Genomic DNA, 19,284 nt, shown 5'->3' on the forward strand with positions numbered 1-19,284 from the left:
GAAGATGAAATCACTATCTCAAAGCAATATCTGCTCTCCTGTGTCCATTGCAGCATTTTTTTGGCCAAACTGCATGGCTTGTGGGATCCTAGTTTCTCGACCAGGGATTGAACCCAGGCCATGAGTCCTAACCACTGGACCACCAGGGAACTCTGACTGCAGCATTATTTATAATAGCAAAGACATGGAAACAACCCAAATGTCCACAGACAAGTGAATGGATAAATACACACACACACACACACACACACACACACACACACACACACACACAGTGGAATATTATTCAGCCATTAAAGAGGAAATCTTGCCATTTGCAACAACATGGATGGACCTTGAGGGAATTATGCTTAGTTAAATAAGTCAGACAGAGAAAGACAAATACTGTATAATTTCCTTATATGTAGACTCTAAAAACACTGAAATGATAGAAACAGAGAGCATAATGGTGATTGCCAGTAGCTGTGGGGTGGAGAAAATTGGGAAATATTGGTCAAAGAGTACTTTCAGTTATAAGATGATTAAGTTCCAGGGACCTAAGGTCACAGCATGGTGACTACAGTTAATACTGTATTGTATACTTAAAAGCTGCTATGGGAGCAGAGCTTTAATATTCTCTCCATAACAATGCCAACAACAAAATGGTAATTATGTTAGATAAAGGATATGTAAAAAACCTTATTTTGGTAAGCACTTCACAATATATATGTGTATCAAATCGTTATGATAAACACCTTAAACTTGTACAATGTTGTATGTCAATAATATCTCAGTAAAGCTGTTAAAAAGAAAAAGAGTTTAAAGGTATGCACATCCACAACTTAATTAGATAAAGAAAAGTTATTTTTCAAAGTGATTGTGCCGATGTATACCTCACTCACAGTTACATATCCTTGTAAACACTTACTGTTGTCAGACTTTTTTTTCTGGCCACACCACACAGCCTGAGGGATCTTAGTTCCCTGACCAGGGATTGAACCTGTGGCCTCAGCAGTGAAAGCATGCAGTCCTACCCACTGGACCATCAGGGAATTCCCTTTCTGGTACTGATTTTTAATTTAATTGTTTTGAGGTCTGAAGGCAGACATTATATGATTTCTACTTTTTAATTTGTTAAGGTGTATTTTATAGCCTGGAATATGATCTATTTTGGTGTACATACCGTGTGAGCTTGAGAATAATGTATATTCTGTTCTTGTTGCATGAAGTAGTCTATTGAGGTCTATTTTATCCAGCTGAATGATGGTGTTGTTGAGTTCACTAAGTCCTTACCAATTTTCTGCCTGCTGCATCTGTCTACTTCTGATAGAATGGTGTTGAAGTCTCCAATTATAATAGTGGGTTCATCTATATCTCCTTGCAGTTGATCAGTTTTTGCCTCATTTATTTTGACTCTCTGTTGTTAGGCACATACACATTGAGGACTATTGTGTCTTGTTGCAGAACTGACTCGTTTAGCATTAAACGCCCCTATTTATTCTTAATAAATTTTTTTTGCTCCAAAGTCTGCTCTGTTCAAATTAATATAGGTACTCCTGCTTTCTTTTGGTAAATGTTACCATTATCTTTATTATTATTTATTATTAACTTTATATTTAAAGTTGCAGACAATATATAGTTAGGTCCCAGGAAAAAAAAAAATCAGTACCAGAAAGACAACATGAAAATCCCAACATATTTTGGAGATTAGGTAACATACTACTAAATAGCGCATATGACAAAGAAGTCTCAGAGAAACTAAAATACATTTTGAACTAAATTAAAATGAAAATGTAACATCAAATTTTGTGAAATGCAGTAAAAGGGAAATTTATAGCATTTAATGAATACATCACAACAGAAGGAAGATCTTAAATCAATAATCTAAGCTTCTGCCTTTGGAAACTAGGAAAAAAAAGACCAAATTAAATCTGAAGTAAGCAGAAGAAAAGAAATAAAAATTAGAGCAGATATCAATGAAAATAGGAAATTACAGAAAATCAATTAAACCAAAAGCTGATTCTTTGAAAAAAATCAAGAAAATAAGTAAGCTAAGAAAAAAGAGATATGACACAAATTACTAACATCAGAAATGAAAGAGGGGACATCACAACAGATCCCATGGACATCAAAAAATAATAAAAAAGATTATGAAAAACTTATACCAACAAATTTGATAATTTAGATGAAAGGGACCAATTCCTTGAAAGACACAATTTACCAAAACTCACACAAGGAGAAAAAGATATTCTTAATAGAATATATATCTTATATAAACGGGATCAATAATTTGATATCCTTACAAAACAGAAAGCACCAGGATCAGATAACTGCACTGGCAAATTCTACCAAACCTATAGGAAAAACTATACCAGTTACCTACAATCTATTTCAGATGAAAGAAGCAGAAAAACATTTCCTAACTCATTTTATGAGGCCACTATTACTCTAATACTAAAACAAGACAAAGACATTACCAAACAAGGATAACCACGCATCAACATCTCTCATGAACACAGATGCAAAAACCCCAACAAAATATTAGCAAATTTAATCTGACAAGGTATGGGACAAATTATACACCACAACCAAGTGAAATTTATCCCAACTATACAAGGCTGGGTCAATATTTGAAAATCAGCTAATATACCTATCATATCAATAGTCCATATGATCATTTCAAAAGATACAGAAAAAGCATATGACAAAATCTAATACCCATTCATAAAACTCTTTGCAAACTAGAAACAGAATAAAACATCCTCAACTTGATAAAGAAAATCAAACGAAATACCTACAGCTAACACGATACTTTTTTAACATTTTTATTTTATATAGGAGTACAGTTGATTTACAATGTTGCATTAGTTTCAGGTATACAGCAAAGTGATTTAGTTATACATATACCTATTATTTTTCAGATTTTTTTCCATAAAGGTTATTACAGAGTATTGAGTAGAGTTCACTGTGCTATACACTAGGTCCTTGTTGATTATATCATATATAGTAGTGTATATATATTAATCCCAACCTCCTAATTTATCCCTCCCCCCACCTTTTCCCTTTGGTAACCATAAGTTTGTTTTCTAAGTCTGTGACCCACAGCTAACACCATACTTAATGTTAAGATACTAAATGCTTTCCCCCTAGATCAGGAATAAGACAAGGATGTTCCTTCTCACCACTCCTACTCAACATCATGCTAGAAGTCCTAGCTAATGCAATAATACAAGAAAAGAAAAGAAAAATATAAAGTTTGAGAAGGAAGAAGTAAAGTTGTCTTTTTTCACAGATGGCATGACTGCCTGTATAAAAAAGGTGATTCCCAAAGAATCACCAAAAATCTCCTGCAATGAGTAAGTGATTACAGAAAGATTACAGCATACAAGAGTAATATACAGAAGTAAATTGCAATTCCTTTCTTATATACCAACAATAAACAAGTAGAATTTGAAATTATAAACACACCATTTACATTATTAGTACCAAAAAACTCAATACTTAGGTATTAATCTAAATAAATATGTACAGGATTTATATTAAGAAAAAAAACTATCTCATGAAAGAAATCAAAGAAGATACACATAAATGGAGAGATATTCCATGTCCATGGATAGGAAGACTCATTACTGTTAAGACATCAGTTCTCATCAATTTGATCTGTAGATTTCAATGCAATCCCAATCAAAAACCCAGCAAGCAAAAAAAAAAAAAAAAAAAAAAACAGGGAGTGGACTTGCCTGACAGACCAGTGGTTAAGACTCCAGGCTTCCACTTCAGGGGGTGCAGGTTCAATCCCTGGTTGGGGAACTAAGATCCCCTATGCCACACAGCATGGAAAAACAAAAAAAAAAACAACAACAAAAACCCAGCAAGTGATTTTGACTGTATCAACAAACTGATTCTAAACTTTAAGTGAAAAGGCAACAGATCCAAAGAATAGAATACAATACTGAAGAACAAAGTTGGAGGAGTGACACTATCCAACTTCAAAAACTTACTATAAAGTTACAGTAATCAGGGGCTTCCCTGGTGGCAAAGTGGTTGAGAATCTGCCTGCTAATGCAGGGGACACGGGTTCGAGCCCTGGTCTGGGAGGATCCCACATGCCGCGGAGCAACTAGGCCCGTGAGCCACAACTACTGAGCCTGTGCGTCTGGAGCCTGTGCTCCACAACAAGAGAGGCCGCGATAGTGAGAGGCCCATGCACTGCGATGAAGAGTGGCCCCCACTTGCCACAACTAGAGAAAGCTCTCGCACAGAAACAAAGACCCAACAGAGCAAAAATAAATTAATTAATTAATAAACTCCTACCCCCAACATCTTCAAAAAAAAAAAACAACAAAAAGAAAACCACAGCTTTAAAAAAAAAAAAAGTTACAGTAATCAAGACAGTATGGTATTGGCAATGAACAGAAAAACAGATCAATGGAACATAACAGAGATCCCAGAAATAGGCCCACACAAATACAATCAACTGATTTTTGGCAAAGAAACAAAGGCATTTCAATGGAGAAAGGTTAGTCTTTTTAACAAATAGTGCTAGAAAAACTGTACATTCACACGCAAGAAAAATTAATTTAGACACAGACTCAATTCAAAATGGATCATAGATTTAAATATAAGAGGCAAAACTATGAAATTTCTAGAAAATAACATAGGAAAAAGTCCAGGTTACATTGGGTTTGAAGATGACTTTTAGGCACAACAACAAAAGCACAATCCACGAAAGAAAAGTTCAACTTCATTAAAATTCAAAACTTCTGCTCTGCAAAAGACACTGTTAAGAGAATGAAAATATAAACCACAAACTGAGAAAAACATCTTTGCAAAACACATATCTGATGAAGAACTTGTGTCAAATATATACAAAAAACTTAAAACTCAACAATAAGGAAGCAAATGATCCCCCCATTTAAAAATAGGTAAAAGATCTGAACAAATACCTCACCAAAGATATACAGATGGCAAATAAACATATGAGAGGATGCTCAACATTATAGGGAATCACAAATTAAAACAATGAGATAAAATTTAATTTAATTTAAAAAATGATATAACACTATGCACCTTTTAGAATCTCTTAAATCCAAAATTCTGACATCAAATGCTGACAAAGATGTAGAGCACCAGAAATTCTCATGCTCGTTTCTAGTAAAAATGCAAAATGATACAGTCCCTGTGAAGGACAGCTTGGCAATTTCTTACAAAACTAAACATACTTTTACTATATGATCTAGCAATTGTACTCCTTAGTATCTACCCAAATGAACTGAAAAACTTCTGTCTGTAGAAACACCTTTGTTTATAGTAGCTTTATTCATAACTGAAAAAACTTCGAAGCAACATAGACGTCTTTCAACAGATGAATAGATAAACTATGGTACATCCATACAACAGATTACTATTCAACAATAAAAATAAATGAGCTATAAAAGCATAAAAAGACATGGAGAAACCTTAAATGCGTATTGCTAAGTAAAAGACTGCATAATTTCAAATATATGATATTCTCGAAAAGGCAATATTCTAGGGACAACAAAAAGATTAGTGGTTACCAGGGATTCAGTGGATGGAGGGAGAGATGAATAGGGAGAACATGGGATTTTCAGGGCAATGAAACTATTCTGTATGATACTGTAATAGTGAATACATGACATTATGCATTTGTCACAATCCATAGAACTGTATGACACAAAGATTGAACCCAATGTAAACTATGGACTTGAGTTAATAATAATGTATAACTACTGGTTTATCAGTTTTAACCAATGTACCACGCTAATGCAAAATTTAATAACAGAGGAAATTTTGTGCGAGGAGTGGGGTGGAAAATGGGTATATGGAAACTCTGTACGTTCTGCTCAATTTTTCTATAAACCTAAAACTTCTCTAAAACAAGAGTTTATTAATTATGAAATGAAGCAACATCAAGATTAAATGATAGTACAAAAAACAGAATGAAATTCAAAGGTAACTTTTGTCTTATTGATTAGGCTATGGAATCTAATAGAATTTAGGGAATGAAAAGGGAAGAACAGAATAAAATTTCACTGGAGAAGATGAAAAAGGGTACTTTTAAGAGAAAAAGAGTATACAAGTGAACAGGCAGTACTGAGAAAGAGTAGACATATACCAGTGGCGCCCAGGGACTGAGCTGCCATGGGAAAAGAAACTGAGGAATTTGCAAAAGGGTTTTCTCCACATTGTACAATGTAACCCTGTCCTCTGCTTCCCTTAAAAAATACAAGTAAAATTTCTACTATTATACTTTATTATTTTAGAACTTGGTTTTGTGATTGGACAATGTGTTCCACTGGCCTATAAGTGGGCACAGAGACTTCTGTTTTTGTCCATGATGGCTCATCAGGGACCAGAGTTACCTTTTCACTTTAAACCAATTAAAAACTGGACAAAATATATAAAACAGCAATATTCAGACACTGGAAAACAGAAGGTGCACTGCAGTAATTCCTCACAGAAGGAAAACAAAGGATGGCTCTATGATGACCCCAGCTTACTGCCTGGAGTTTCCAGGCCACAGGATAAGGAAGGGAAACCCAGACAAAGTTTACTGGTTTCCATGAGTTCAGAGACAAAGTTTAGAGCCTGGGGAGGCCAAAGCAGCTAGAATTCACAGGGCACAGTATTAGACGGAAGACAGCTGCACAGATTGAGGGAGAGAGAGCTGCACAGATGTGCAGAGGGTTCCCCTTGATGCAGAGAGAGGCTTTTACTATCTACTCCAAAGCTCTAGGCACCTTTCTACCCCACCTAGTCAGGCAGGGCTGCCTCAGATCAGAAGCCTCTATAGGTCTTGGGAGTAATGTAGAATGTATAGCTACCCTTCATTTAAACATGGCAACGTTAGGGTTTAAAGCTGAATTTGAAAGAGGGAAGGATTTCCATCAACTTTTTTCAACCAAATCTTATTTTCTACTTCTAAAAATATATTCCACAGCATACATTATATGATTGTTTCAAAATTCTCTCCAGTATTAAGACATAAGCAAGGCAGTTTCTCCTTTCTGTTGACAAGTAGTCAGAAGTTTGAATTCTAGAAGTTTGAGTTCTAGCAGCTCTTTATATTCACGAACTGATAGGTACTCAGCTGCAGTCAAACCACCAGTATATATGAGATAATCTATAATTCATAGTAACAAGACGTGCAAATGACCTCTTAAATTTATCACTGCTCCACCTCAAAGGCCTACCACCTCTGAAACATTTTTGTAGCATATTCTCATCACAATAAAAAAATCCTCCATTCCTAGTAATAACATGTTACTCTTTAAAAATGAGTCTGTTTTTGGTAGCAAGTAGCTAACTAGGAATTTCAGTATTTGCTTGATCGCCAGCTCAACTGTATGGCTCCAAACTCCAGGGAATTTATGTTGTAACTTCATAATTATTACTTTAAATTATAGAAAATTATAGAAATTAATACACTCAACAGAAGTTATTAATACAAAGATGCTTAATGAGTGGAAACTTACGTGGCTCAGTCGCAGAAACACCTGTAATTTCTTCAGTTGAGTGTGTTTTTATGAATTCTGAAATAACAGTGAATTTGTCATGAGTTTCAATATGAATTATATTTATTAACTGAGTTTAAATTTTATAGTTTTTATTTTAATAACTCATTCAAGAGAACAAAAATTTTAAGAAAAACAACTGAGCTGTCCACAACTGTAGACCTTCCCAATCAGGCAACAAAGTGTAACATCTAAAAAAATGTGTGTAACAACTGAGTGATATGAACTCATCATTTTCTCAACAAAACTTATTTTTCCTCTTGTATTCTCCTAGTTAATGTTACCATCATCTAATCTCCCTTCCTTTCATATCCAATCACCATGTTTTGCCAATTTTATCCAGTAAATATTTCTCAAATCTTCCCCTTTTCCTCTCTTTATTTGTGCTCTAATATAGGCACCTATCACACATTTAAGGTACAGCAGTAACTTCCATCTCCTACTCTCAATCCCCAAATCTAGCTTCTCAATGTGGCCAGAATAATCTCTCTAAAGTAAAATTCAACATGTCACTTCCCTAGAAAAAATCTTCAATGATTCCCTATTATATATGGGGGAAAAAAGAAAGTATTCCTAAAGCATTTAATCCCTCTGCCTAGGCTCTTTCTTATCTTACCCCTACCTATTACTTCATACTTTATAACCATTCCAGTGGTATTTCCCTATTTATGCTGTTTCTTATGCTATACCCTCTTCTTAAAGTACCAAATATCTCCCATCTTCACTTGACAAAGTCCTATTCATCCTTCAAGGTTGCATAAAACCTAAATAACTCCCTCAGGTTGAACAAGCTGGCTTTCTATGGACTCACTGCAAATTACACATACATTTATCATGCATTACACTATATTAAAATGATATATAATGTGCTTGTATCCTTACTATGTTGTGGATTTTGAGGGTAACAACCAAGTGTTATTCATTTTATACACTCCCAGAATCTGGAACATAATAAGAACTTTTATTGAAAATATCAACTGCTATTGAATATCTTTGAATTTATCATTGTATAATTTTTATGGCTATAAATTTTTAAACTTTAAGTCTCAAAATGTTGGTGCATTTAGGAAACCGTATAAAGGCTGGACTTGTATAAAATATTATCACCTTCAATTTTCTGCTGTACAGTTTCATAAGTTTGCACTTCTTCTGGTGGAATTTCACTGTCCCTGTTAAGATTTCAATAAATAAAACATACTTATTTATTATCAAAGATTAAGCATTTAAATTACACTTAAGAACTAGAATATATGCTCTAGACATATGCAGTTTGTAAAATAAAATTTAACATGTTCTTTAACCTTTATTCACAGACATTAAGGTAAATTATCTAGTAGCAAGAAAACAAGTAAAAAAGTCAAACTATGTAATTCTATGAATTCTGTGTATTCCATGAACATAATTAGGTATACCAACAACAACATAAACAAAAATAATAAAACTGTATTTGGTAGAACCATGAGATTTCTTTTTACCAATATATTATTAATGGTGTAATCAATTGTTAAGAGCACAAGTTCTAGAGTCAAATTGCTTGGCTCAAAACCTGCTGTAAATTACCCACTTACTAAATATGTGGCCTTGCGTAAGTCACTTAACCTGAGCCTCAGTTTCTTCATCTATCAAAATTGGGGTATTAGAGTACTTATTTCATAAAGTATTATAGTTGTAAGGACCAAAGAACACACGTAAAGTTACTAGGAAAATACCTAGCACATATCAGACATGTAAATTTCAGGTATTAATATTAATATATGGCCTGAAATTAATTTCACGCCTCACAATAGATAGCTCAGGTTAATATATTTGAACCTCTGAACCAAGGCTCTATTATGCAGCTCCCACTGATGCCAACTCAAGTATCACTGCCTTCATTCCTTTAAGTCTAGTCATTGACAGATGGAGAGATCAATGAAGTAACTGCATAATAAATAGTAGCCCATCCTAATTATGGGTACTTTCTATTTTAACTGTAAAATAAAAGGGTTTTGTGTATGTTTAATGCAAAAAAAAAAGGTTGTTTATAAATGTAAAGTTTTACTTGGATAAGTTACTATACTAGATATGGTTAGGGATAGGGGAACAAATGACTTGGAGTTGATTTAATTCAGGTATTCATAAAAATTACTCATATTTATTTACTGTTTATTACATGTGATAGGAAATATGTAGATGTGCGTGACTGGTTCTGATCTTGAGGAAGTGACAGTCTTGACAGGAAAACTTACATGTGAATGATTAAATTAATAGCTTATTAAGTTAAATTGGTAACTAATTATTGATTAATTCATAATAAAATTATTAGGTATATTATTTGATGCCAACCAATAGGGGACAAGAAAGAAGTAACAAAGGAAGAGATCACTGTAGGACGGGTTTCTCAACCCCGGCACTACCAACATTTTAGACTGGATAATTCTTTGTTGTGGGAGACTGTCCTGTGCATTTTACAATGCAGCATCTCTGACCTCTACCTAGTGCCAGTAGCATTCTCCCACTCCTAGTTGTGACAACCAAAATGTCTACATACAAGTGTCCTCTGGGGCACAAAGTATCCCCCATTTGAGAATCAATGCTATAAGGGAAGAGCTCTACATGGCACTCTATCAACATTACACAGATCCACATAGGCTTGACAGCAGTCAGACCCAAATCATAGTAGAATGCCCTGAAATTTCTGCTGCAGAAAGAGAAGATAAGCCTGGTGAAGAGTCTCCATGAGGCAGTTTTCCATTCCTGTCTTGTGGAAGACTAACACAAGCTCACTTCTCATCTGTCTCCCTAATTTCAGTTGAGCACAGAGCTTTCTACCCCACTCTTCTTTACAGCCCAGTTGAAGCCCTCTGTTAAGACTATAAGGCTGCATACAGCAGAAACTAACACAACATTGTAAATCAACTCTACTCCAATAAAAAATAATTTTAAAAAAACCTATAAAGCTGCATGGATGTAGTTTACATTTTGCTCCTTCATGGCAGAGCAACAAATCGCTTGTGTGGCCTGTCATCTGGTCCCTGCTGCTCTGTGTCGTCCTGTGGAACCAGGAACACAGGGAGCTGACACCACGCTGACCTTGTTCTTGCTGTCTGTATAAGTAATTCAACACCATTTGTGCCCACTGTCTCCATACCAGCCTAATATTTGGAAGTTTGACAAGCCAATCGTATAGCTGCCACTGTGCTGCCACTTTGGGGCTGCCTGACTGCTTGCCAATAATGTAAACAAAAGCATGTTTAAAAAATAGTTTTTAAGATACAACAATGAAAGGGGATAGAAAGTACCGAAGAAGTTTAGCGGAATGAATTGGAAAGAATTGGGCAGATTATGAAGTTTATAAAGATTATAACTCAGATCTACTAAGTGAGACATCTCAAATATGAATTCTGTTCAGGCTGACTTCTTGCTAAGGGAGAAAAGGTCTGATACTCATACAGATATTCATATACTAGTATGACAGTAACACTGAAATTCTCCTGATCCAATCGGTAAATAGCTCTGCCCCATGGTAAATGGGTAAATAGCCAATCAAGTGTCTGCCAACTGCCCTCACCCCTTGACCTTCCTAGGATCCAGAACCTAAAGGAGTAATCTTTAGCACAACAAATGGTATACAGAACCCTGCTTCACTGCTAATATTTATTCTAATGAGTTGGTGCCCATATTATCCTGGTTCTTCATATTTTTAGTATTACCACCAAGAACAAGACAGTATATGCCTGAAGAATATAAATTACATACACGTACACATGCACACCATTTTTTTTCTAGTGTCAAAAAAACATTAAAAAGGAAACTTTAAAAAGGACTGGAGGGCCTCCCTGGTGGTGCAGTGGTTGAGAGTCCGCCTGCCGATGCAGGGGACACGGGTTTGTGCCCCGGTCCAGGAAGATCCCACATGCCGCGGAGCGGCTGGGCCCGTGAGCCATGGCTGCTGAGCCTGCGCGTCCGAAGCCTGTGCTCCGCAATGGGAGAGACCACAACAGTGAGAGGCCCGCGTACCACAAAAAAAAAAAAAAAAAAAAGGACTGGAAATAAAAGCAGAGTAGAACTGTCAAATAAAGAAGGGAATAGACTAAGAAAGGCTGGCAGCAAAGCAATGGATAAAAATTACAGCAAACCAAGGAAATAAAGCTATACTGAAGATTCCTGTTAAACTAAGTAAAACAGAATTATACATTTTCCTAAAATATCTGATACCATAGTAAAATAGTTTCTTGCACTCTATATGGCTGGCTAAGGGTGATTTTATGAATGATTCATTACAACAGACAGGATATTAGAAATAACTGGGTAACTAAATTGGTTGAACAGAGACAACAGTATTAAAGAGACATCTTACTCCAAATGCATGATTTCAAGTAGGCCTTCAATATCACCAGGTAATCAAAAGATATGTCCCTGTCCATTCACTCTTCCATTTAGTGACTATTACAAATCCTCATCTCTCTTCTCAAAACTCCTATTCTATCCTCACTTTCACCTGATAACCTTTCTTTCTACTTCCCTTAGAAGACTAAACCAACCAAAAGAACTTCCACAGGCTTCTACACCACATCTACCCTATATCAGCATCTGTACCCTGATACTCTGCCTTCCTACCTGGTTTCATACATAATTATTCAAGCCCCTATTTCATCTCCACTCACATATTCAAGGATACTGTCCCAGCAATTCCTCTTTGACTCTTTATATCATAAATCTTTTCCTGTCTAATGGGTCATTCCTATTAGCATACAAACATTCTGTTATTTTTCCTAATTTATAAGAGCCTTATTTTGTCCCCACTTCCCTCCAGCTACTATGCTATTCTTTTCCCCCTTTTTCAACAAAACCACTCCAAAGCATTGTCTATGGTTACTGTCCCCAACTGCCCTCTGTCCAGAGATTTCTCAAAACAACTGCTCTTCTCAAGGTCAACAAATGACATCCTTTCTAAATCCACTAGTCAGTTCTTAGTCCTAATCTTCTTGACTGACCCACAGCACCTGACATCATTGACAGTCCCTTTGCGTAGTCTTCCTTCTTCATTTATCTTACAGGACAGCACATTTACTGGTTTTCTTTCTGCCTCACTAGGTCACTCCTCATTCCCCTTTGCTAGCCCCTCCTTTTGTCCCAGACTTCTTAATGTTGGAAGGGCACCAGGGATCAGTCCCTGGTCCTCTCTTCTCAATTTACACTCACTTCCTTCACTATATATCTACCGTTAAGTCCCATCCATATGTAAACGGCATCCCAATTCCTATTTTCAACTCACATCTCCCGAACACCAAAACATATATGTAATGGCTCCCTCAAATATGCCTAACAACATTTCTGGCAACTCAGAATTTCCAGTATCTTCAAACCAGAACCCCTGATCTGCCTCCTCAAAACTTGCTTCACCTACAGCCTACCCCAGTGAAGGTAGTATCAATTCCATCCTTCTGGCTGCTCAAGTCCAAAGTCTTGAACTCATTCTTGGCTATTTTTCCTCTCACACACAATATCCAATCCATCAGGAGAATTTACTGACTCCACCTTCAAAGTATGTCCAGAATCTCGGGGCTTCCCTGGTGGCACAGTGGTTGAGAGTCCGCTTGCCGACGCAGGGGACACGGGTTCGTGCCCCGGTCCGGGAGGATCCCGCATGCTGCGGAGCAGCTGGGCCCGTGGGCCATGGCCGCTGAGCCTGTGTGTCTGGAGCCTGTGCTCCGCAACGGGAGAGGCCGCAACAGTGAGAGGCCAGCGTACTGCAGAAAAAAAAAAAAAAAGTATGTCCAGAATCTCAAAGCTCACCAACTCCACCGCAACCACTACCCTGATCTGAACCACCATCATCTCTTCCATGGATTACTGCAAAAGTCTCCCAACTAGACTCCCCATTTCTACTCCTGACCCTGTATAGTCAATTTTCAACACAGCAGTCAGAATGGTCCTTTTGAAACATATGTCAGATCATGTTATGCTCTGCTCAAAACCCACCCCAATGATAATCAGAATAAAACCCATTTCTTTTTAAGAAGACCTAAAGAGTCTTCCATTTATTTCCTGTCAGGACCTTTTCAAGTTTGGAATAGTTTGAGATCAGGAACAAGACAAGGATGCCTAATCCAGCCTCTTTTATTCAACATAATATTGGACATTCTAGCCACAGGAATCAGACACAAATCAGACAGCAATCAGAAATAAAAGGAATCCAAACTGCAAAGGAAGACTTAAAACTGTCACTGATTGCAGATGATATGATACTATACATAGAAAACTCTAAAGACTCCACCAAGAAACTATTAGGACTAATAATTAAATTCAGTAAAGTTGCAGAATACAAAATTAATATACAGATATCTGTTGCATTTCTATGCATTAATAAAGCTCTATCAGAAAGAGAACTTAAGAAAATCCCGTTTGCAATTGCATCAAAACTAATGAAATACCTAGGAACAAATTTAACTAAGGAGGTGAAAGACCTGTACTATGAAAACTAAGAGAGTGATGAAAGAAATTTAAGATGACACAAATAAATGGAAAGATATACCATTCTCATAGATTGGAAGAATTAATGTTGCTAACGTGCCCATAATAATCTAAAGCAATCTATGGATTCACTGCAATTCCTATCAAGGTACCAATGGCATTTTTCACAGAACAAATAATTCTAAAGTTTGTATGGAAACACAAAAAACCCAAAGAGCCAAAGCAATCTTGAGAAAGCTAGCAGTATCACGCTCAGTGATTTCAAACTATGCTACAAAGCTATAGTAATCAAAACAGTATGGTACTGGCACAAAAAGAGACACATAGATCAATGGAACAGAATAGAAAGCCCAGAAATGAACCCATGCTTATATGGTCAATTTCTTACAACAAAGGATGCAAGAATATACAATAGGGAAGAGATAGTCTCTTCAATAAATGGTGCTGGAAAAACTGGACAGCTACATGAAAAAGAATGAAACTAGACCTCTTTCTTACACCACATACAAAAATAAACTCAAAATGGATTAAAGACTTAAATATAAACCCTGAAACCATAAAAATGCTAGAAGAAACACAGGCAGTAAACTCTTTGACAGTGGTCTTAGTAATATTTTTTTGGATCTCTGTCCCCAGACAAAGGCAACAAAAGCAAAAATAAACGTGTGTAATTATATCAAACTAAAAAAAAAAAAGCTTTGCAAAACAAAACAAAAAGGCAACCTAATGAATGGGATAAGACATTCACAAATGATATATCTAGTAAGAGGCTAAAATTCAAAATATACAAAGAGCTCATACAATAGCAAAAAAACAATTCAATTAAAAATGGGCAGAGGACCTGAATAAATACTCTTTCAAAGAAGACATGCAGATGTCCAACAGGCACATGAAAAGAGGCTCAACACTGCTAATCATCAGGGAAATGCAAATCAAAAACCACAGTGAGAAGTCACCTCCCAACTGTCAGAAAGGTTACCATCCAAAAGACCAAAAAAATAACTGTGGGCAAGATGTGCAGAAAAGGGAACCTTCATGCATTGTTGATAGAAATGCAAACTGATGTAGCCACTATGGAAAACAGTATGGAGGTTCCTCAAAAAATTAAAAATAGTACTGCCATATGATCTAGTAATTCCACTTCTGGGTATTTTTCCAGAGAAAACAAAAAAACTAATTCAAAAATATATATTCTCCCCAATGTTCATATGTTCATTGCAGCATTATTTACAATAACCAGGATATGAAAGTAACCATCAATAGATGAATGGATAAACAAAATGAGATATATATATATATTCTTAGAACCAGAAAGCAGAAATGGTGGTTGCCAGGGGCTGAGGGGGATTGGGGAAATGTGATGTTGGTCAAAAAGTACAAACTTCCAGTTATAAGTTGAATAAGTTCTAAAGATCTAATGTTTAGAACATTAGCATGGTGTTTACTGTTCATAATACCATTGTACTGTATACCTGAAATTTGCTGAAAGAGTAGATCTGAAGAGTTCTCACCACAAGAAAAAATAACTATGGAGGTGCAAAAAAATCACTGAAGATATTCTATGATGATGATTTATTCATCTATTTAATTTCAAGACAGATAAACCTCAAATATCAAACATGAGTGTCAACAGATAATGGAAGTATTCTTGTAATCATTCATCTGAATCTTCCTCCCACCTACCAAAAAAAGGATTTTCTCAACTAAAAAGTACAAATTTAATCTTTGGAACATATCCCTGTCCCTGTGCAATTTTTAATGACGGTGTTCTTGAACAATGAACTATTTCACTACACCTTAAATATATTAAGGAAGCTACCTAATCAAACTGAGAGAAGAGTTTATAAGCCAGATATTTCAAAGCCAGCAGTGTCCAATAGAACTTTCAAACAATAGGCACATGTGGCTACTAGGCACTTGAAATGTGGCTAGTGTGACTAAAGAATTGTTTTTTTAATTAAATTTAATTGAACTTTAATTTTCATAGCCACAAGTGCCTAGTCCCATTTCAAACTATTAAAAATTTCAAACAGGAACAAGCTGGCTAGATCTTCTGATTTGATTTAGAAGCTCTATGTATAGTATAAAATCTGAACCATTATCTTCCATTCATTACTAATTATATACCCACTCTTACTGTTTAATTCTTTTAACTCTTACATTTTACTTACTTGGGTTTAGATGACATGTCTTTGAAGGTGAATTTAGACCTTTCTTTAAGGCGATTTTTCAGTTCTTCAAGTTTGTGCACCTGCTTTACTATTTGTGCAATGCTTACACTGACTGTTTTATCAGGTGCTGGAAACTCTGCTGGAAAAGTTTGATCTTTACTTATCTAAAATAATAAAATTAGCCAGTTACTTAGGAAATACTCATTTTTCTCCCATACCTCAAAGAAATTTCATCATTTCATTTATCATATATAAATAAATATTGTATTATTCTTATCTATCTATAGCTATAATCACATACTAATATTTCACAATATTAGTGAAATTATATGAGCAATTGCCTAGCAACAGAATTATAGCTAAGTGTTGGCTTTTACATGTCAGAGCTCAAATTCAATCTTCTGTTTATTATTTTAATATATAAGAATTTTAAGCAAGTTAAATAACAATTATAACAGGATCAGTTAAAGGCAATTCAAAATATTTAAAAGAGAACTCTAATCCTTATGATGGGAGGAAGAGCTGAAAAAAGAAAAGTAGTGAAGCCATAGTCTTAGGACATAGCAAATAGAAATTCTAACATTGGGAATTTAAAACAGAGACTTCACTTTAGTAATGGTTACCTGAATGGGATTAAGATATAACAGCAGGAAGTAAGTACTGGGTAATGTACTGGAAATCTGAGACTGTGGGATGCAGAACAGGTGGAAGGGAAGCTGAAATTGTATGAATACTCTATGGACAAAGGCAAGATCCCTAATAAGAGGACATCAATCATAAACTGAACCTAAAAAGTGACAGAGCAATCGCTACAATTATCAATTTATTGCCTCTCATCTAAAATCCATTCTTCACTGTCCTGTTTATAGTAGTGGAACATTTCTATCTTGACAGGCAGCATGATGTTAACTTTTGTCAGCAGAGGGCCCTAGACACTAGAGGAGGAAGAAGCTTTTCTTCCAAGTTCTGTCATCTCTCTCTGCTTAATCCTAGGGCAGTACCCAGTGTAACTAGTAGTACTCACCTCCAGCAAAGTTCAATAGCACCACCCCTATGGATGGTTTCCTAGCAAGGTCCCTGGCATGGCATATTCCCCACAGGCAGCTTCTCCCAGAACTTTAAGGACTAAACCACAAACATAGCCAAGGTAGAACTAGAATAATTCTCTAATTCCCTAAGGCTATCCTGGAAATCATTCTGCTGTATTAACAGCATACATAAAATCTTTTCCAAAATAAGGATAGAGACCAGTATTTCTCAAACTGGTGGCAAAGCACGTGAACATAAAAGTATAAAAAACTCATTAAAATAACATTAAATTTAAAGAGAACAAATATATAATTTCATGAATAAGCATATTATGCATGACTTTTTAAATACAGGAGAAATATTTAAGTTGATAAGTTTTGTCTTGCCACTTATTTACTATTTTGTGTAAATTATGGAAAGAATAATAATTAATTTTCCATTTTTCAATTTTAGGAGAAAGAATTGGTCAAATTCAGAGTAGACCACATACATGCAGAAGTATTGTATATAAATCACTAAGAAACATTTTAGTCTACCCATTTATTCCTTCTTTACCTAAATCAAAAGATTATAACCAATGGTTATTAAAAATTTTTAACTTATACCTCAAACTGGTTTTCAAATGAGACAAAATATTAACTTAATTAACAAGAAATGCTACACTTACCTCTTCCATCTGATTGACCTGTCGCTGAAACCACTTTAAATAAAAGAAGGAACAGAAAGGAAACAATATTGACAAGTCAATTTCTGCAGTGAAATAAATGAGTATGTGTGTGTGTGTGTGTGTGTGTGTGTGTGTGTGTGTGTGTATCAAATATTAGTCCTACACCAAACATCATTTTATCTTAGGGTTCAGAATGGGGCTAAGGCAACATGTAACTGAAACGTAAAATTTTTAAATATATATAGCAGCAAGTTTGGGAGTTATTTTTACTTCCTCAAAACTTAGAAAACTCTTTTTCACTTATATGTATTTCTGTATTAAATTTTAGTAGGCAATATATTGAACATACCTTAAAAAGAGATTCCAAAATCTGAAAATAAAGTTTTAATGAAAACATTTAAAAATAAAATTCCTCACAATGTATGATATAATATTTAATTCAAGTCTCTTGAAATTTTCAATCACCAAAATACACAAGTTTCTAAAATATAACTATAAATCTATAATCCAATCACAATATTTTTATATTTACAGAGTTTTTAGTACATCTTGCATAGACATCTTAGTTCTAGAAAAGAAAAAGAATCTTCCATTGTTACAGATCTACATTAAAAAACCCAAAATAATTCACATATATGATTTCATATATTTTCTTAATATAGGTAAGAAATAAAATTTAAGTTCTCAGAAGAGCATTATTTTTTTCATAGAGCTGAGAGTACAATAATGAAAAGCATTATCTTATGAACACTATTTCTTCAATATAACTTTGCTATGCTAAAAGGTCTAAGAATCAAGATATAAAATATTACACTACTACTTGATTTTTTAAATGGAAAATGCAAAGAACTGGTTTGGGAGATTATGAGAGAAAATGAATATACAAAACCTATCACACGGTCCGAACTACCAATATTTACCATTTACTAAATGTAATGCTAACCTGATTACATTTGCCACAAAAAACAACCAAACCCACTCTATTACAACCAAATAAAAGTTTTGAATTACATTATTAAAGAAAAATTGTATTACATGCATTCAGGCAGAAGAAAAGTTGCTTAACTGAAAAAAATCAGGCTAGTCTAAATTTCTCTTCTTTGACACTAACTCTAGATCAACAGTTCAAAAACTGTGACACCACAACCAAAAGCATCAGCATCACCTAAACAACCATATTTGTTAGTAATGCAGATTACTAGGCCCCACCCCAGCCTACTGACTCCAAAGCTCTGGAAGTAGGACCAGTAATTTGTATTTAAACTATCTATCCCTCCAGTTGATTCCTTTGCATGCTAAAGTTTAAGAATCACTGCACTAAGTAATAAGAAAGCATAAATCTAAGCAAAAAGGGCTGAGACCCTCAAGAAAACATACCACAGCAAATTAATGTCCACGTCTGAAGGAAAATATTTTCAGCTGTGTAAGGATTTATGCCAATAAGGCA

At 35.1% G+C, this 19,284-nt stretch overlaps 1 protein-coding gene across 1 annotated transcript in view; it reads right to left on the minus strand.

Annotated features, from left to right (window-relative positions):
• CCDC7 (coiled-coil domain containing 7) overlaps positions 1-19,284 on the minus strand; it is a 142,573-nt gene that overhangs the window by 102,757 nt on the left and 20,532 nt on the right. The window contains exons 4-8 of the mRNA XM_065871794.1: positions 18,187-18,207; positions 17,838-17,870; positions 16,142-16,305; positions 8,622-8,683; positions 7,476-7,532 (exon numbers count right to left, since the gene is read on the minus strand). Of these exons, the coding sequence (XP_065727866.1) occupies positions 7,476-7,532; positions 8,622-8,683; positions 16,142-16,305; positions 17,838-17,870; positions 18,187-18,207 (337 nt within the window). The remainder of the gene's footprint in view (positions 1-7,475; positions 7,533-8,621; positions 8,684-16,141; positions 16,306-17,837; positions 17,871-18,186; positions 18,208-19,284) is intronic.

This window comes from Phocoena phocoena, chromosome 2 (genome assembly GCF_963924675.1).
Source record: "Phocoena phocoena chromosome 2, mPhoPho1.1, whole genome shotgun sequence".
Classification (NCBI taxonomy): Eukaryota; Metazoa; Chordata; class Mammalia; order Artiodactyla; family Phocoenidae; genus Phocoena; species Phocoena phocoena.